We start from the raw sequence: 20,782 nt of genomic DNA, 5'->3' as shown, positions 1-20,782 counted from the left end.
GCAAATGTTCGCTGTTGATATTCTAACCTGTCAAGGGTTGAGCCTGCAGTAGGTGCCTCTTGGAGTCCTACTCTGATAACATGAAGCCCATGAAGCTTGTGTTGCTTGTGGTAATAAGAGGACATGATATAAGGGGAAGTCTACTCTCCCCAGCCCCCAGGGGGTGGTGGGGAGGAGAAGGGCAGAAAGGAAAGGGACTGCAAGCAGGGAAGGCGAGAGTCTTGGTCTTCCTCCTTTCTGAGGACTGGTTGAAAGCTCCCTGTTTGAGGTCCATGGGAGCAAAGCATAGGCAGGCAGGGCGGGCAGCAACCAAGGGACAAGGACCTCTTCCTGGAAGCCCAGGGAGACAAGGACACTGAGGGAGAGGACGTGACACTTCTCTGCCGTCGTGGGGTACAGTTCATCTCAGCCCTTCCCAGTGCCCACCTGGACCCTAATTAAAGGGGAGAAGCATGGCTGGCGGGGGATGTCGCAGATGTTTTTATTTTTCCATCTACAGAAACTGAACATTTTTCTGAAGATACTCTTTGCATTATCCCGTTGGATTAAACACTTCCCCTGACCACAGGCGGAGGCTCAGGAGAAAATCTGTCTTACTTGTAGATAAAATTAAGAACATAATTTTTTTTCTCCACACATCTGAGTTTACAGAGTGAGTAAATTTGTTGACCACACTACAATTAAATTGTCACTGTAATTTGGTGGAGCTGGCCAGATGACCAGAACACTTCCAGGTTAACCCTGGAAAATATATTTTCAGAAGTTCGTGAGTGGAGTTTCTTGAAGTATTCTGTCTAGGCTGGCTGTCTGCCTGTTGCCAAATAACGTCCTCACAGCCCCAGAGCGGGATGATTTCTGAGGTTTTCTTGGTTGCTCGGGTTTGTACCGTTGCTGCCCAGCTGGCAGATCTCTTTGCGGAAGGGGTGGGTTCTGGATAGTTGCCAGATGCTCCTGTAATGTTTCAGGAATAAATACATTTCTTACTCCATTTTGATTCTGGCTTATCTTGATTCCAGTTCGTTCATGCACACCACAGACATTTTTTTTTAACACTCATTCTGCATAAAATACTGTAGTAGATCAGTTCTTATTCTCTAAAACATCCCATCTGATGGACAATAAAGACACGGAAATGAGTATTTATTTCATCTCTACATCATTGAAACAGATGCTTCAGATATGATGAAGGAATCATCTTATCACCAGAGGGTTCCGGCACAGGTGATCTTCGTCTCTGGCTCCCTTTTGCGGCAGCCATGAAAACGCACTGCTCACTTTTCCCGCTGTGGGGAGTGAAACTTACTGAGGGCTCCTCGCCTCCTGCAGGCTGCTGTCAGCCGGTGCTGGAGCACTGGGGAGTATTAAGGTAAGCGTCTTCTGCTGGGACATGGTACTCTTCCAATAGGCAATTTTGGCCCAAGAACTCTCCATCAGCTTTTTTGGAACTGTGCTGTACTCTAGGATTCTTCCTACCCAATTCTTTTTCTTTCTCCCTCCCTTTTTATAGATATCAGACCTACAGTGCTGTCTGAATACTCTATTCACCTTCTCTTGCTCCCTGCCACCTAAAATTTCTTGCCTATCTAATTCTATTTCAGACTATGCTTCTTGTCTCACTGAAAGACAAGTGTTTTTGTTTTTTTTCTCACTTGCACTAGAATTTTGGAGATCATCCCAGATTCTTCCTTTTCCTTTAGTTTCAATATTCATTGGGTCACTAGATTCCTTTGGTTGTACTCAAATATTTTCTTTCAAATGTCCCCCAGTCTCTATTTCTACTTTTTTCAACCCACCAGAGTGACTGTAACAGAATCCTAACCAGTTTCCTGTTTCCAGTTTCATCCCCTTCCCGCAGAGCATTTCCATGTTACTTGCATCGTGTTCTTCATGCAGTGAAAATACAATCACGGTGCTCCTCTCTTAAAGTCCTGCAGTGACTCTCGATTGCTCTACATGAAGTTCAGATGCCGTAGCTTGCAGCACGAAGCCATTCGTTATTTGACCCCCTATTTTCCTGTCTGGTTTCATCTTCCTACTCCTTACTTTTTCCAAAGAACCTTCTACTTTGGTTCCCAAATATGCCAAACTCTTCTAGCTGCTACACTTTTGTGTAAGCTGCTTTCTTTGCCTAGAATTCCCTTTCTTACTCATCAGCTTTGTTACCTCCCCATAGCCTTCAAGACCTGAGTCCTCCAGGAAACTTTCTCTGACTCTCTCAGATAAAGTTAAGGACTTACTCTGTGTGTTTTCCTAAAGTGTTAGATCAAATTACTGTAATGGTTATGTCCAAAATCTGTACCTATTCTGGCATAGATACTTCATGATCTGTCTCTTATTTCTTTCCAGTTTTCTCACCACTTCTTCTCCTTGCATCGCTCCATTCTTCTGTTTCCTGAACCTACCACACTTTTTGTCACCTCTGAGTCTTCACATAGAGTTCTCCCCGCTGTTTCCAATATCCTTCTCCCTCCCACCCTAGACCTTTTTCTTGGACAACGCCTTTGCATCCTCAGGAGTTAATTTATATGTCTCCTTGACAAAGCCTTTCCTGAAGCCCCAAGGCTGGGTTAAATGCCCCTCCTGAACACTCCTACTGTACCCTTTGCTTTTCCTTATTATAGTACCCAATACAATGATCTAACTGTCTGTCTCTCCCACTATTCTGTATGCTCTTTGAAGGCAGAGTGTGCTGTGGGTGATTCTTTGTTTCCCCAGCTCCTAACATATATGTGACTGGCTGATAACAATTATAGAATAAATGAACTGATGAGGGGCGCCTAGGTTACTGGAAAGACTCAGTCTCAGAAAGACCTCCCAACTTAGCCACCGATTTTCTGTGATACCTGGCAGTCCCATACTTCTTTCGTCTTCATTTTCCTCATCTGTAAGGAAGAATAACCAGATCTCTCTCCGAGAACTATTTTAAAGACTAACTGAGATTTATGATGCCCAGTGCACTGCTGGGGACATAATACGTGCTCAGAAAAGCTGAAGAAATCCAAATTTCCTTCTTTCTTCCTCCTAGACAACATTGGTACTTTTAAAAAAACAATTCAAAGTTTGTTAATTCTCATTTATTCATGACTGATTTTATCCTTCAGAGCCTTCATCAGATAAAGTAAGTCATTCTTTTGCTTTGACTGTTTGCCCTAAAACTTGCCCTACAGATCTATCTGCCAGGCAGCAGAGTTTGGACTCATGGCTGCAGTGCATCCACCAGTGGGTCTTCTTGGGCTCCAATAAATAGTCAGACTTATAAGACTATCTCAGGCCACTCTGTGTACTCAGATGGATATAGTTAAGGATCCAGTTCACCAGCAGAGAAGTGTCAGGCCTTCTTTTGCAGAGTCCTTGCTGCCAGTTATAACAGTTCAGGTGCAAGGAGAGGAGATCCACATTTGGGTAAGGATGGAGCTGCCCTAAAATAAAAGCTTCATGTCCCAAAAGAGCCAATTTCTCTTGTAATAATTTCAGAGATACACCTTCCAGGATTAAACCAAAGGATACACACGTAAGAGTTATCTGCCACATTCGAGGGAGCAGGAGGTCTCCATAAGATACTTATGTTTAACTGAAGGTGAGATTCTCATGCAGAGGGAGAAAGGATTTTGTTGACACTTTTCCCATAATGACCCTTTCAGAAATAACTTCAGACAGAAGCAGCTTACTCACTAATCATGCTTGCCAACATGATCACATCTGAATTATAGTACCTCCTGCTACCAAGAACCCAACAATCTTGTATATCACACTCTGAATGGGATCTGTTACTGTCCAATACTGGCTTTTCCCCTCTTTGGGGGAACATTTAATTCTTATATCTTACTCCATATTGCTTATTCTATGTAACTGTGGTATTTGTAATGTTTCAAGTTAATTACTCTAATTCAGTAATCTATTTTATAGATAGTTAAGTGGAAATATGTGCTATGATATAATCTTTCTTTTAATCGTTGCCTTGCTTGTTCACTCCGTGTTGCCTGTTTGATCTGGCCATGCCTCTGTCGATGCCCATTAGTTTTGTACAGAAAACTAGGCTCTGGATCAGGGAATTCCTCCAGGTTGTCTTCCTATCATCTGTCTTAACGAGCCTCATGAATTTACTTTCCTTTTCTGGCCCTGGTCATCTTCCTGTCTTACCCCCTTCTTTTTATCTGTTCCTGTTTGGATTTGGTAGTAGGACTTTGTGTGGGTCACCTGGATGCCGTTTTGTAGCCTGTATGTGGTTGCATCCAGGCCTGCACCTTGACTTCACTCAACTGTTAGAGGAGTTACGAGGCACCACACTCTTGCACTCACTCATGGTCTTTGAAAATGTAACTTACCAGGTATACTGTGCCCTTTACCATCTAAGAAACTACAGAGAAATCAGGCAATGATATGCCTGTCTATTAGGCACACAAAACTATAACTAAAGCATTACTGTGTATCTAGTACCAGAGTACTTTGATTGCCAGTTAACTGCCTGAGAGAAAATAGCCAAGTGTGATCTAAGCATAAACTCAGATCTAAAAAGAAAAAACGTGGATGAGCTGACATTTCTTTTCCAAGCAGAAGCAGATCACAGCAAATAACTATGGCACAAATCTATGTAAATGGTTAGGAGAGAATGCAAAGTAGAGGAGTCATCGTGAAAGGATGGCATTAGTTGAAAAAGGCTTTCTCCAGGAGTTCTTGAACTTGGTCTATTAGGTAACTGTAAATCACAGTAGATGCTAAGGGATGAAAGAGTAACATTGACATGGCCAGCATGACAGATGGAGGAAATGGTTGCAACATCAACAGATTGGAGGGGAGAGAGAAGTTGGATCTGGGTGATCCATGGGTGTGTGGGTGGGGTGGGTAGGAGTGAGGCATGGGAACTCCCACCATATACTTAGGTATGAAGAAAAGCTGCATTCATGGGGAAACAGTGAAGGAAAAAATGCTGGACTGGAACTCTTATCATTGGACTTGAAGTTCTTGGAGCGTGCCGTAATTCCTCCTTCTATCTCTCCTTCTCTTGGAGAAGTAGACTCCCAGGTTCACCTCGGCTGTTTTAATTTGGCATTTCTAAGAAAAACAGGATATGCGTGAAGAAATAGTAATGCAATCCTTGGAAGATTTGCATCTCAGTAAAAGCAGCTGGCTCTTGAGCCACTAATGCTCATTTGCCACACTGGGGAAAATTAAAAAAGGAAATGTCCTTCCTGGCTTGCTACTGGTGCCTACTTAGACATTTAGTATTCCTCTTCAATGTGTAAAGATGCGTCAGGCGTTCTTTTTTTCTTCTCTTATTATCTCAGCAGTTGTGACTTCTGTTGGAGTCATTGCAAATCTGTTCATTGCAGTGACCAATTACAAGAATTGGGTCAAAAGCCACAAGATCTCCTCTTCTGATAGAATCCTGTTCAGCTTGGGCATCACCCGAGTTCTCATCCTGGGACTGAGTACTGTTTTCTCCATCTTTTCAAGTATTCGAAGGTCAGTCTCCCCATCCGCTTATTTCCTGTTGTGTTGGTTGTTTTTGGACTCTAATAGTCTTTGGTTTGTAACCTTGCTCAACGCCTTGTACTGTGTGAAGATTACTAACTACCAACACCCAATTTTTCTCCTGCTGAAACGAAATCTCTCCCCCAAAATGCCCAGGCTGCTGCTGGCCTGTGTGCTGATTTCTGCCTTTACCGCACTCCTGCATGTTGTGCTCCGAGAAGCATCACGCTCTCTGGAATTGGTGACCGGGAGAAATGGCACCGTTTGTGACATCAATGAGGAAATCTTCCTTTTGGTGAGCCCTTGGCTCTTGAGCTCATGTCTGCAGTTCTCCCTTAATGTGACTTCTGCTTCCTTGTTAATAAATTCCTTGAGGAGACACATCCAGAAGATGCAGAGAAGTGCCACTGCTCTTTGGACTCCCCAGACCGAGGCTCATGTGGGTGCTATGAAGCTGATGATCTGTTTCCTCATACTCTACGTTCCATATTCAGTTGCTTCCCTGCTCCATTATCTCCCTTCTGTAGCGAGTGATTTGAGACTCAAGTCCATTTATATTATTATTTCCACCTTTTACCCTCCAGCACATTCTGTTCTCATTATTCTCACACATCCTAAACTGAAAACAAAAGCAAAGAAGATTCTTCACTTCAATAAATAGAGGAGTTTCGATAATAGATGGTGGCTGGAGTCACCTCATCCAGAGCAGGATTTTCTTCGTTAGCAGCTTTCCCAGTGGTCTGAGGAATTCATTTTTTGTAATTGCTAATCTGACTTCCTAGGCCTTCAAGTACCTGTATTTCAGTGTATGTGTATATATATATATATATATATATATATATAGCTAATATTTTTAAATTAGGCACTTTCTCTGAGGAACTTGTTTAGGGTCATTGCTTATCATGTATTTTGCATGGGTGTTGCATTCCTGGATAATGGAAATCACCATGTTGTTCTACTGGCTTCTGAAGTATAATGAGAAGTTCTCCCAGTTCAAGCAGTGCATTAAGGTTCATATCTTTAGTTAAATTGTTGAGGTTTAGCTGAGGAACCCTGGGAAAGGGCTCAGCAATAGATAAATGGTCATTGGGAACCGCTACACTGGCTTAAAGCGTAGCAAGAGGTGCAAAGAACAAAGGAGAAAAGGAAAGTGTCAGAGAAGAGAGGAAAGAGAAACAACAAAAGAACTAGGTGTACATTGTGGCAGATGTACAGAAAAAATGTCCTCAGCTTTCTGAGTGACAGTAACTGACCTTTTACTACCGGGAAACTCTCGGGCTGAATTTTGGGATTTGTACTGGAAAGAATGGAAGGGCCAGAGTTGATGAGTGGAGGGAAGTCACTAGTATTAAAGAAGCCCAGTCCAGGATGGTTTCAAGGATCTTAAAATCCAGGGAGCTAGTCTAAGGTCAAAAGCAAGTGCCAAATAGTGAAATTAGCACAATCTGAATGCGACTTTACCCAAGATTGTGCCCTATCATATCATACGGAATTCAGTGGAAAGTCAAGAGGAGTCATTGGACTGGTGGTGGGGACATCTGACTTTTGGTGAATTTGTGTCATCTCTGCACGAATTTATGCACTGAATTTTATGGGCACTGCATCATTCTCCAGGAGATTGCTGGCTTGTTTGTTTGTTTAATTAAAACAGCAGGACTATGGCTACAGAGGAACAGAAATCTGAAGGCAGAATATTGATGTTCTGAAATGGAAATTGGGGAATGATAATTTATGTAGTTTTTTGGTACTTATAGGATATGTAATATTTACACATCTCAAAATAAATAATCTTATTAAAATAACATTCTCTTTATTAAAAAAGAAAAAACCCTGAGAAATCTCCCGATTTTACAAATTACTTGATTTTCCCCATTTCAGCCATCAGAATCTTGACTACAATATTCAGTAAAGATTACCCAAACCAATATTTTGTGCTACAAAACCTGGAGGTATTCCTCATGTCAGATTCTGAAGATTAAGAGAGTGATTAAATGTACACCGTGACATAAGAACTTTGAATGAGTAGCAGAAACCCTCATGGGTCCCCAGTATATGTTCTCTTGCCCCTCTCTTACATAGTTATAGAATTTTTAGCCACCCAGAATTTTGGCAGCTTATTACGTTTTATAGCTTTCTCATAAATAGGTGTTATCAAGTGATCAATTTCTGTGAATATAGTATGAGCAGAAGTCATGTGTATAATTTCTAGGTGGCACGTATAGAACAGGTATATGCCTTCCATTCCTTTCTCCTCTTCCTCTTCCTATGGGCTGGAATGTCAATGTAATGATTGACCATCTTGGACCATGCAGATGAGGTGACAGTTACTCATCCTAGAGTTGGCTGTTGAGTTTCTGCTGCACCAACTCTGAACTGCTTACACATTCAGCCCAGGACTGTTCATGAAAAATTAACATCTCCATTGTTTCAGACACTGGTTTTGTGTTTCTATTGCCTTCCTCAAATAACTTATGCTATACCATAAAGATGTGCAATATTGTATATCTTTATGATGAAGCAGTATGTAGTTATTTACCATCGTCTAGTCAAAGAACATTTTATATGACCTGAGAAAATAGTTATAATATACTACTAAGTGAAATAAAAATAAAAACACGTGTATGCAGTATGATGCAAATTTTTTGTAAAAAAAATATATATGCAAAGAATATTTAAAAATGGCAATTAACTTTGGGTGGAAGGTTTTGAGTAATTTTTTCTTCACATCACCTAAATTTTACTTAAACAAATGTGACTAGGTTTCCCTGATCATTGTTACCAGCTTTCTGCTGATGAGCCATTTTCAGTTGTTTCAGCTGTCAAAAAAGGAAAAAAAAAAACAGACAAACAAAAACACTGACAAAAGAAAGAAGGGATTAAGAGGAAGAAGACAGTAGTCTTTTAAAGCATGAATCGAATGTAACTTTTAAGATAGCCTCAGATGCCAGGGTCTTCCGGTAAAACTGAAGCTTACTGAAGGTGTTTAAAATAAGTTTCCTGATAATGTTCTTTTTTTATAAGTTAAAGCTGGGATGGACCCTCTAGCCTAGCCCACTGCTTCTCAGGGAGGGCTGGAGAGGTTGGGACTTTCTTTCAAATTTTGTATACCCTGCCTCCCATTCTTCCTGGGGGTGGGAGTAGAAGAGGAGAGTGGTGGTTTGACAGACCTCTAAGGACTTGGATAACTGGCCCATGGCCAGTTTTATTCCTTGAGGGAGAAAAAGGTGAAAAGAAGCTCCATGAATGTATGAAAATTTGCCTGGCATGGAAATTAACAACAAATAAGAGACAGGAGTTAAAGGAGGTCAGGGAGGGGCTGGAGGGTAAGGACAACAGCGGGAGGAGGGGCACAGACTGCAGGCCATCCTCCCCACGTGGGTGAGGTGGGTGTCAGGTCAGTCTGCTGGGGGAGCGCCAGTGGTAACTTCATGTCAGAACAGCTAGATTGTTCCCCGGATTATGGCTGTGGGGTGTGTGTATAGGTCTGGGAAAAGGTATGACTATAACTCTGAGTAAGTAGAAGGAGCGTGAGGTCCTGGGTGATGGCTCGATATGTGTGCAGCTTGCTTGCAAATGAGGTGCCTAAACACAGGTACATACTTGATTTGTTTGATGATTTTTCTTACCTATTTTAAATACAGGAAAATTATTTATCTCAATTTTGCTGCTTTCATAGTTGGGAGAATGACTATATAATGATCTGAATTCAGGTATCTCAAGAGAAGAAATAATTAAATACATTGATATTACTCAGAAAATCTCTCTAACGCCTACCTATCCCTCTGTATCTTTGACTTCTCTGTGTTTTTAAAGGCCTGTGGTAATCAGTCTCCTATCTTTGCTCGTGCTTTCCTTTAGAAATTCTGGAATTTTACAGAGCTGATCACCTTCCTTTAGAAGCAGCAGCGCAGTTCGTGTATTTCTAGACTGCGGATGACCGCAGACCTCACATGCTCTCCTACTTTATTGACAGGAGTGATTATGGAGAGAAATCCCCAAGGAAGGAAAGAACACTAACATTAATTTCTAGGCACCAGGCTAGGTAATTTCATACGTCCTTTTATCCTCACAGTAGCCCAGTGAGGTAAACAGTATTACCGTAATTTTTATAAAGAGGAACCAGGAGCTCTGAGAGGGTAATCGACTGGTCTAAGGACACAGCTACTAACTGGCTGAGTTGGGAAGCAAACCCAAATTTGTGTTTGAAGCGCATTACCTTTCTATGACTGGCCACAAGTTCCCCTATTTAAATTCCCCTTATAAGGAGCTAGTCATGATCTTTTGTTCCATTGAGAGCTGGAACCAGCATGAACCTGCGGGCGCTTTGCTTTGGATGAGCAGATATTCAGAAAGCCCTGTCTGCCCACTCTGTTGCTTGGCTCTTTTCTGAGCATGATCTTTCAGTGTTGGGGGAAAACCTCGGTCTCCTAAGTCTCCTCTGGAAAAGCACAATTCTCAAACTGCTAAAAGTGTAATTTTCATGCAAACAGCTTTATTCAACTGAGTTTTATATAACTTTTCAAAAATAAAGTTTTAATTTTTTGTCTTATTTTGTTTTATAGAAAAGTTGCAAACAGAGTACAGAGTTCCCATAATCCCCTCTCTCAGCTTTCCTGATGCTAATGCCTCACATAACCTGGTATATTTGCTACAACTAAGAAACTAGCATTTATGCATTAACTAGTAACAAAACTACAGACTGTATTCAAATTTAACCAGTTTCCCCACACATACTCTTCTATTCCTGGATCGAATCCAGGATATCACATTGCATTTAGTCGTCAGGTAGTTTTAGTCTCCTCTGATTTGTGATGTTTCTCCATCCTTCTTTGTTTTCCATGACCTTGACAGCTTGGATGATGACTGTCCAGGCATTAATCTAGCTTTGTCTGTTTTTCCCACAGGCAGGCTGGGGTTGTGGGCCCTTGGGGAAGAGTGCAAGAGATGTGAAGTACCTTTCTCACACCACGTCACGTCAGGGTGCGTGATGTCATCATGACCTGCCTTTGGTCATGCTAACCTGTTTTGCTCGGTTAAGGTGGTTATCTGCCAGGTTTCTCCACTCACTGTCTGGTTACTCTGGTTCCCTTTCCAGACATTCTTGATTAGAATAAGTCTCTAAGTCCAGCTCCCTCTCAAGGAACGGGGAATTAAGCCTTGCTTCCCAGAGGGTCTCCCAAATCTTGTCTGCTGTCCTTACTTCTCTTCCCATATTTTCATATTTATGGAAGTAGCGGAACACAGCTCCTGCTCTGTCAGTCCCTACGTCCCCTCACTGCCATTCACTTTCCCCCCCAGCCATGCTGCTGGTACTTATGCTCTTCCTCAAAGACTGTGATCCTTGCTGCATGCAGGCCATGGAGGGTGTAGTTTGGCACCTCCCTCCAGATACCTGAGTTTTGGTACCCAAGAGAAGGTACTGACCCAGTGAGCAAGAACTCCACCCCATCATGAGGTGGTGGGAAAAGAAGTTGGGGAGATGATGAATGTATGTGTACTGGTAATTGTTGTTCCTGTTACACATGCTTATCAACAATGTGCTTAATTTGCTCAATTTCTGAATTTCTCCACTCATACAGTGCATTAAGAGAAGAATTAATTTGCTCAGGTTAACAGCTGCTACAGAAGAGTTTCCTCCCTCAGTGCCTTCCAGTGGCAATGTAGGCACAGTTCTGGGAAGCACTGAAAAAGGCCGTGTGCAGGAAAACAAAATGTTTGCGTCCCTGAGATGTGTCTGCTGTAGACTAGGAGTTGGAGCTGTGCTTAGTCTTGCAACTTGGAGGGGGAGGGTGTTTTGGGGGGAAAATGTCAGACCTGAGACTTTGAAACCAGAGTCCCTTAGCTGCTGCTTCCTCACTCACATGGCTTTTATGCCCTGGCTGGTCTGTCTGCCATCACGTCCAACTCTTCCCCTTTCTGAGCCCACCACGATCTTGTCTCTGAGACGCTCACAGCTGCCTACACTTCTCTCTTCTCTCATGATGGTCCTGAGGAATCAGACTTGCTGGAGAATTCTGTGGAAGGTGGCCTGTGCTTGGAGGTCCTAGAGGCCGTGACATGGGAGAGAGATCTAGTCGTCCTTACTCTAGATAACTGCCAACAGTGAAATTAGTTTACTGTAAAATTAAGTAAAGTTAATTAAATTTTTGTTCTCAATTCTTCTCCTCATTTCTTCCTTGATTTTGAAATAAAATGAGACGGTAACAGGACAAACAGAATAGAAACCTGAGCTGTTGCTCTCTAAGCAATGCAAAGTGCATTATTTTAATAAACTCCAGAATTCAAAACTGAGTTTTCATGTTTTGCATGGAAAGTATCACGTTTTTCTAAATGACTGCAGATAATCCAGTTTTCTTCACCAGTACCCTATGTCTCCCTGATAAAATGAAGTAGAAAATAGCTATAATTTTGAAATAAAGTGTGTTTAAACAAAAAAGGTGAATTTATGCATTAATTGTTATGTAATTTTTGGGGAATTTTTCTTATTAGAATTAATTAATTATCTCAATTCTTTATGTGGTTTAGCTTTCTTAACACCACTCATAAAGTGATCTATCAGGAAACCATCCTATTTTTCTGTGGGTTTTTTTTTTCCTTTGAGGTTAAACTAGGCATCCTGGATACACATCAGTTGGCCACTGCTCTTTGCACGAAGTCCCACTGCCCAGGACCTCGAGTGCTACAAGGTGGGAGAGAAGGGCAGTTGTGTCCGCTACCAGTCACCATGGAAACCGGAAACCTTGCTCCTAGAGAGGTTCATGCCTCGTTCAAGCTTTCTGGCCTGTGGCAGCTGTGGCCTTCCCTCTGCCTCTCCACAGCTGCAGCCAGAGCTCCCAGGCACCAGGTCTCACAGCTGGGTGAGGATGACATGCAGTGTGTGCCCCTGGAAGCAGGACGTGGACAGTGCACGCTGCCTGGCACACGATGAGCGCTCTGTAAGTCGTATCTAAATGAGTAGATATCTAGTCCTGCATCCATACATTATTAGTAGGGTGACTGGGGCCCAGGGATGTTGGCCTCCCTGTAGCTTCATGGAGGGCCCGAGGCAGCGCCGCGCCCAGACTCTGGGGCTTCTGACCTCTGATACAACTCTCTTTCCACTGCACCCACGCTGCCTTCCTGAGAAGCTCGCTGGCCTTTTTCCTTTCTATTTCAATTCTTCTTCCTCCTCGTTTCCTCATTGTTGTTTCTAGCCTGGCTTGAACACTGTACTGGTTTTCTATTTTATGTGTAGCAAGACAAACTTAGCAGCTTACAACCACATTTATCTATCTTGTCACAGCTTCTGTGGGTCAAGACTTCTGGCACAGCCTAGGTGGGCCCTCTGTGCAGGGTCTCACCAGTTGCAATTAAGATGTTGGCTAAAAAAAAAAAAAAAAAAAAGATGTTGGCTGGGCAGTGTTCTTGCTGGAACTCAAGGTGCTCTTCCAAGATCACTGGTTGTTGGCAGGATTCAGTTCCTTGCAGTTGTAGGACCAAGGTCCCATTTTCTTGCTGGCTGTCAGCTGGAGGGGCAATCTTAACATTCAGAGGCCTCCCACAGTTTTTCACCACGTGACTCACAACACAGCAGCTGGATTCTTCAAGGCCAGCAGGAGGGCCAAGTCCCTCTTCCAAGACATTAACTGGTTAAGTTAGGCCAACATAGGATAATCTCCCATTTGATGAACTGAGACTCAACTGATTTGTGACCTTAATCACATCTGCAAAAATGCTTTATCTTTGCCCTATAACATAACCTAATCACAAGAGTACCATCCCCTGTTATTCACAGTCCCACCCCGCTCCAGGATTATTCAGGGTGTATACACCAAGGGGTGGGAATCTTGGGGGCCGTCTTAGAAATTCAGCCTCCCACAAATGCATGTGCCTTGGGCTGGTCCCAAGGAAGCTGGAATCTGGACAGTAAATGAAGCACTTTCCCTATATTTCTTCATAACTGAGCTAGTCTTTTTCACTTCTTTGAGCTCATCTCCTTCCTCTAAGACCTTGATGTGAGATAGATGCTAAGTCAAGAGCATGTGGGCAATTGGTCATGAAGGACAGATGACATCAAAAGTCCTGATTAACAGTAATAGCTCCTCTATCTGACCTCTTGTATTTTTTACAATTTGGCACTTAAATATAATATGTTTTGGTTTCCTGATTGTTATCTTTCCCCAAACTTCCCCCACTTCTGTCTTTAATAATGAAGTATATTTTAAATTTCTGATTTATTCAGCTTTCAAGTGTATATGTTCAAAGTTTTTTTTTTTATGAAAAGAAAGTTTCTTTTTTATTCATATGAGCTCACAGCTGGCACTGTATAGAAGCTGAGAATGTTTTGATCTGGTCTTTCTCATTAAGAGATCTTATTATATTATGTGTTGGTATCTAGATGTTAGCCCATGACCCTTGAGAGGGAGAGTTTATACCTGTGGTACTGTTTCAGATCTCTGAGTCTAGGATCAGGGCTCATTCAGAGTCCATGCATGTGGATGCAAATACAGAGGGGTTCTAACTTCTCTCTGTTCCTGGTCACAGCCTTTCAGTCTCTGCTTGAGGACAGGTTACAGAAGGGCAAGACCAAAGGCAAATTTTGTGATGTGAAAGTTTGTCGGGAGTGAGTGTGGTATCACCTTCAGGGAATCTGAAACTTAGCCACCATACACATTTACCAGCACTGAAGCAGTGAGAGACCCCCCAGGATGCTGACTGCCGTCCTAGGACTGCTGGTGCTGGTGGCAGTAGCTGAATCTCTCACTGGCCTGGTTGGAAGTGGAGTCCTTGTGGTCTGGCATTTTGGGGAATGGGTCAGAAAACTCGAGGGGTCCTCATATAACCCCATTGTCCTGGGCCCGACTGTCTGCTGATTTCTCCTGCAGTGCTTGATTGTGGTGGACTTAAGTCTGTTTCTGCTTTTCCAGGGCAGCCATTGGCTTCACTGTCTCAGTGTCTTCTGGGTCCTGATAAGCCAGGCCAGCCTGTGGTTTGCCACTTTCCTCAGTATCTTCTACTGTAGGAAGATCACAGCCTTTGAACACCCTATCTACTTGTGGCTGAAGCAGAGGGCCTGTTGTCTGAGTCGCCGGTGCCTTCTGGTGTACCGCAGTTTGTTACTTACATTCCACGGTGGCTTAGAGCTCTGCCATTCTTCCAAAGGAAACAGCAGCGTTTTATTCCCCCTTTCAGACTGGCACCATGTGTATACATTACAGTTCAGTGCAGGAAGTGTGTTGCCTTTCATGATGTTTCTTATTTCCTCTGGGATGCCGATGGCCTCTTTGTGTAGACACCACAGGAAGATGAAGGTCCACACAGCCAGCAGGAGAGTTCTTCAGGCCACGGCTCACATCACTGTGCTGAAGTCCTTGGGCTGTTTCCTCATACTTTACATAGTTTACTTCGTGGCCATCCCCTTCTCCATCACCTCCAAGTCTTTTCCTGCTAATTTCACCACTCTCTTCATCTCTGAGACACTCGTGGCTGCCTACATTTCTCTCCATTCTGTCATCTGGATCACGGGAAATCCCAGGTTGAAGCAGACTTGCCAGAGAATCCTGTGGAAGACAGTGTATGCTAGGAGATCCTGGGGCCTGTGATCTGGAGAGAAAGGAGTGGTCAGGAGACTCTTTTGAGATGCTCTTTTGATAGCTCTCCATAAGGGAGCTGACTTGTATATCTTTAAAATTTTTCCTTCTTTGACACCAAATCAAAGATGGCAATAGGAAATACAGAATAAAGATCAGTACTGTTTCTCTCTTGGTAATGCAAAGTACATTATTTTAATGTATTGTAGAAATCCAGGCTGGGGCTTTATGTTTGGTAAAAGAGGTGTTATGTTCTGTTTACATACAGCAAATAATTCATTTCTTTTAAAATTGCATATATAAGTTGGGTTTTTCCTATTGCACGAAACAGAGATTAAGAACAATTAATATAATGATTATTAATTTTTATGAAATTTGACCTGTCCATTAATATTAGTCATTTTAGATAAACTTACAGAAAGTATCAAATAATTTTCTTATTTTTCTTCTGTAGTAGGTCTAGTTATCTAATTGAAAAACAAAACAAAACATCCTTTTATTTCTGGAAGCTTCTTTGAGCCCTAGACTTGCCTTTCAGGATAAAAGTTAGTTGGCTGCCGTGATGGGTATTCAGCTCCGATGCCCAGGACCTAGGGTGGGGCAAGATGGGAGTGAGGGGCACTTGCTTCGGCTCCCCTAAAGAACACTTTTCCCTGAAAAGGCCAAGCCTCGTTTTCTTAGGTCATTCAGCCATCCTTTGTCTCTCCACAGCCTCAAGTCAGCGTTTGGGCATGTTGGGTCTTTGAGTTGCAGGCAGATTTCATAGAATGTCAAATCCATGGCAGCAGGAAATGTGTCTGGTTTTATTTTTTCCTAGGTTCCTGCTGCCTAGAATCTTACATAGCCCACAACAAACACTTAATAAATATTTTCTAAATGATTGATTAGCTGTGTTAACCAGTCACATTATTCCTTTGCTATCTTTTAAAGAAATTGAAGCCCTCCCAGGGTTTCATAGGGAGCCTGTGGCAGTGCTGGGACCAGGACTGAGTTTCCCGACTCCTGGTTCAGGGCTGTTTCCTTTAAATCACACTGCTTTCCTAAAGAGCTGGCTTTGCCTTTCCTGCCTCTGAATCTCACCCCTCTTTCTACATATTTTCTTCGCCTTCTTTTTAAGCTTGCTTGAACACATTTCCTTTGGTTCCGTTCTGAAGGATCTGTAATCCAAAGGCCAATACTTGATATACTTAAAGTGTTTTTTCATTGCTTACTAATCATGCTAACCTACTTTCATTAACATGTTCTCCCTAACACATGTCTTTTCCTTACGCAAAGCAGTTCACGTGTGGATGTTAGGCATCGTTCAAGGGAGAGCTAGCTCTGCTGATGTCACTGAGTTGTGTGAGGTCGAGCACCATCTTTGTCTTCTGGAAATGATGATATTCATCCTTTTCAAGTAGACAGATGCTTCTCTTTGGTTACATTTTTTAACAGTAGAATGAATTTTCTGTCACCCCATGTCAATTTTTATACAGATGTCTGTTGTGACCAATTGTTACAATGATGTTAATAATCTAACATCTGTATTGGGCTTTACATTATATCAGGTATTCTTATATATGGCCCATTATCTCATTTGATGTTTAATAGCAACTCTGTGAAGTTAGTAGTTCCACCCCCATTTTATAGATGATAAAACAAATGCTGGAGTGATGATTTTCTCAAGATTATAAACTAGTAAACAATGCAGATAAAACAGTCCCGAATTTTTGGACTCCAAGTATTGTGCTTTTTCCAGTAAACCTTAAGTTCTTCTTATTTATACTTCTAAGACTTCATGCTGGGATTAGCCTGTGAAATGCTCAAGTTTATGAATATTTTTAAATAGGTGAAATAAGCAACTAATCTTAAGTTTGGTTTTGATAGGATGCCTGGGAGCCAAGATCCAAAATCATGCCTGGATGAAGTTTCTGTGATTTGCTTTTCTTAGGGACAAAACACTTGCATTTCCCCCATCACCTTTTGAGGTTGAATTTCCTTCCTTTTCTGTATGTGATTTAGCTCATGATGGATATGAGGCTACTTTGTGTTTTAGCCAAGAAAACAAATCTGGAGGCAAATATGTACTCTTGAATTGAATCTTGTGTAATTAAATCTTTTATAGTTTGCATATTCAGAGCTGCAGCTGGATCCATGCTTATGTGCGTTAAGTGTGTGTGTGTGTGTGTGTGTGTGTGTGTAGGTAGGTAGGTATTACTAGCGTTCCTTTCTTTTATGGGGTATGATCTGTGATGGTACAGCCTAGAGGAGGACTAAAAAAGATTTACACAGAACAGAAAGGTAGAAAATGAACAGCAGCATTTCCCATTCCATTCCACTCCCCATTAGTAGTCCCACTGTCCGGATGTAGTCACGTTTCACTGTTTGTCTTAGTTCTTCTGGTGGTTACTTTCACAGCTCTAAATAATAAGATTTTGCTTCTCTCACTTGGTTTATCAACTTTAAACTGTAACTTCTGAATCCCATTCATCAAAGTTTAGGGAATCTCACTTAACCCCAAATCCATTCCCCTCTCCTAAATTTGCTTAATTTTTATTTACTTGTCATTCTTCCACTCACTAATTTTATAACTTTAAGTAATATTTTTTTTTTTTTCCTTTGGAGGGGAGAGGTAATTAGGTATTGAGTGAGTGAGTGAGTGAAGGTGCTGGAGATTGAACCCAGAACCTTGGGCTTGCTAGGCATGTGCTCTACCACTAGGCTGTACCCTTCCCCCCAGCCCCATAATATGTTTCTAACTTTACTTTTTTGAACCATAACTTATGACAGTATCACAGAATCTGAATTAGGTAGAAGGAAGAAATTAAGGCCTCAACTATCCTGTACTTTTTCCACATCCCAACTCAGGTATCCAACTCCATATGACTTAAGGAGAAAATAAACTTACTGGAAGGAAATTGGCTGGCTCACAGAATCAATGGAGACTGATCAATACTACAGAAATCCGGAAAGTTAACATCAGAATGAGAACCAAGAGGGTTTAAACAACTGAGAACACAACCAAGTCAACCACTCACATTTCAACTGTCAGCACTGTGTCCTTGACATTGCCACTACCTCTATGAATGTGTCCCTTTGAGTCATAGTGCCAAGGTCCAAAATCCTGGCCAAGAGCCTTTGGGTGGCTGATTCTAGGTCACACACCTGCCCTAGTTGACAGGTTCTGTGGCGAGGAAAAGTCTGATTCCCTTTAGGCTTCTGAAATACGTATTTTAAAATTAGATGGAAGAAAGTACTCAACAATGAGAGTAATCAGCAAATTGAATACAGCTAATGGTGAGTTAATAAACTGGAAGTTCAGCTCAAAGAACTCTCTCAGGAGGTATCAGGAAGCAATAAAAGGATGGAAAATGTAAAAAAAGAAAAAGAAATGGTATATGGCACATAGAAATAACAGGGTAATTATATAACTGGAGTCCCAGGAGGAGATGGAAAAATGAACAAGAAGAATAAAATGTTTGAAAAATTAACAACCAAAAATTGCACTAGATTAAAGAAAGATAAAAAACTAGATTGAAAACTCTCAAAGGGGACCAGCAAGACAGATAAGGTCAGGGGAATCCTTCAAACTTAAGCACATTACAGAGGAATTTAAGAATATCAAAGACAAAAAGGATGTTTACAAAACTTTAAGAGAGAAAGAGCAGATCAAGAATCAGAGTGGCACTTCTCGGCAGAATGCAGAATAACAAATTTTGTATTACACTTTATTCTAGTAAATATTTTCTTATTTTCAAATAGTACCAAGAAGAAAAATTTCAAAATATTTTTCTGGCTAACAACATATTTCATATTGATTATATACAGGGAGTTGGTTATAAAGATAAAGTCTTTGTGGGTTGATGAGCATTGTTAGCAAATTCTGAAATGTTTTATCAAAGACAATCTTGAAACTCTAAAGGATTTTGAAGGAATATGATATCATAATCACAACTGAATTAAGGGAGTCAGCATTGCATATAATTAGAGCTGATTCTAAGTGGGAAAAAGTATCTAGCAAAAATAATTGCCAGTGCTACAAAATTTGGTAGACTAAAGTAAAAGAAATATGAGAAATAGATTTAAAAAATTAAGCATACAGATTGAAGACAAAAGAAAAAAAAACTATCAGGGACAACTTACTCTCAATTGAAGAGGAAACCTTAGCAATATGTGAGCATTTTAAAGAACAAAGCTGAAAACTTTGCTAAGGTGCTTTCCTTTAGTGGGATCTAGTGGAATGGCTTCAAGAACTTCTGCATTCTACATTAAATACACAGTCACATATGAGCCAGCAATTCCTCTCATAGGTACATAGCCAAGAGAAATGAAAATATGTGTCCATATTAAAAGTTGCCAGTGAATGTTCATGGCAACATTGTTCACAGCAGTCGAGAAGTGGAAACAACCCAGATGTCCATCATCTGATGAACAGATACACAAAATATGGTGTGTGTGTGTGTATTCACACATACGTATGCATTTCAATGGAATAGTATTCAGCCATAAAAAGGAAAGAAGCCCTGGCAAAAGCTACAATATAGATGGACTTCAGAACATTATGTTAACTGAAAGAAGCCTGTCACAAAGGCGACATGTTATATGATTTCCTTTATGTGAAAGGCCCAGCGTAGGCAATTCTGTAGAACCAGAGAGTAGATTGGCAGTTTCCAGGTGCTAAAGGACAGAAGTATTGGGTAGTGACTGCTTATGGGTATAGGGTTTTTCTCAGGGTCATGAAAATGTTCTAAAATTAGATAGTGGTGATAATTGCTTATGTTTGTGACTATATGAAAAACCACTGAATTATACACTGATAAAGACATAGTAAAGAAATTAAAGATGTAACTATTGGAAAAGAAGAAATAAAACTGTCATTATTTTAAGAGGCTATGGTTGTCTACATAGAAAATCCCAATAATCTAAAAAACTTTAGGAAATAAGTTAATTTAGAAAGATAGCTATATGAGGTCAATACCCCCAAATTAATGTGTTTCTATGTAGTAGTATGAAACAATTAGTAAACATGGGTTTTTAGAAGACCATTTTTCACAGCCTCTGGTATTCTGTAAAATTCTGGGGACGCTTTAAATAGTACAAGCTTCTGGGTGAAAATTAGTTTTAGATTCTCTATCTTGGCTGCATATGAGAATCACTTTGGCAGGTTACAGAGTGTCCCAAATGCCCAGGTCATGCCCAAGAGCAATTACATCAGAATCTCTGAGATAGGACCAAGGCATTACATCTTTTAAAGCTTCCCAGATGATTCAGAAGTGCAAAGAAGGTTAAAAGGAGTTAAGTATTAATCTCATTGAAGTTTTCCGGATCTGAAATCAATTTAGGTAAGCATAGTATCATGTGAGATGAACTTATCTTGAATATAAGGTAAAAGATTACTTGAAACAATAGATATCAACAATTTAGACCTTCTTTCTTTCGATAAGGTTTTGTAATTCACCACTGGGTATTTCTGAGGAACTAGTGAAAGAACTGGAGGAACATCTGATGACGGCAGCCATCACTCCAAGACCCCTAGCTTTGTAACTTGGCTTTGGGTTTTCCCAGTATCCCCACAGGAGCAGAGCCAATCCAAATCCTTACTCCTGAGATTCACGTCCTAGATGTCCCTGGACGGATCCCTTATTCTCTTCCCTCCTTTTGCCCATTTGTCAGCATCACATTCTGGGTACATGCAGACTCAGGAACCACATTTGCGCACACTTTTTTATTATCACCTGCATAAACACATTCTGCATCGTCAC

General features: G+C 41.3%; 2 protein-coding genes across 2 annotated transcripts; both read left to right on the top strand.

Annotated features, from left to right (window-relative positions):
• Positions 1-5,245: 5,245 nt before the first annotated feature.
• TAS2R4 (taste 2 receptor member 4) lies at positions 5,246-6,133 on the top strand. Its single transcript, XM_072965389.1, has one exon. It carries the CDS (start codon positions 5,246-5,248, stop codon positions 6,131-6,133), a length of 888 nt encoding a protein of 295 aa, XP_072821490.1.
• An 8,026-nt stretch (positions 6,134-14,159) lies between these two features.
• On the top strand, positions 14,160-15,053 carry TAS2R5 (taste 2 receptor member 5). The gene is given in 1 exon segment (XM_015244205.3): positions 14,160-15,053. A coding segment is annotated over 1 exon segment (894 nt).
• The last annotated feature ends 5,729 nt before the right edge of the window (positions 15,054-20,782 follow it).

The sequence above is a fragment of the Vicugna pacos genome, chromosome 7 (genome assembly GCF_048564905.1).
Source record: "Vicugna pacos chromosome 7, VicPac4, whole genome shotgun sequence".
In the NCBI taxonomy this organism is placed as follows: Eukaryota; Metazoa; Chordata; class Mammalia; order Artiodactyla; family Camelidae; genus Vicugna; species Vicugna pacos.
The sequence above is the reverse complement of the archived record's forward strand: the minus strand, read 5'-3'. Positions and strand labels throughout refer to the sequence as shown.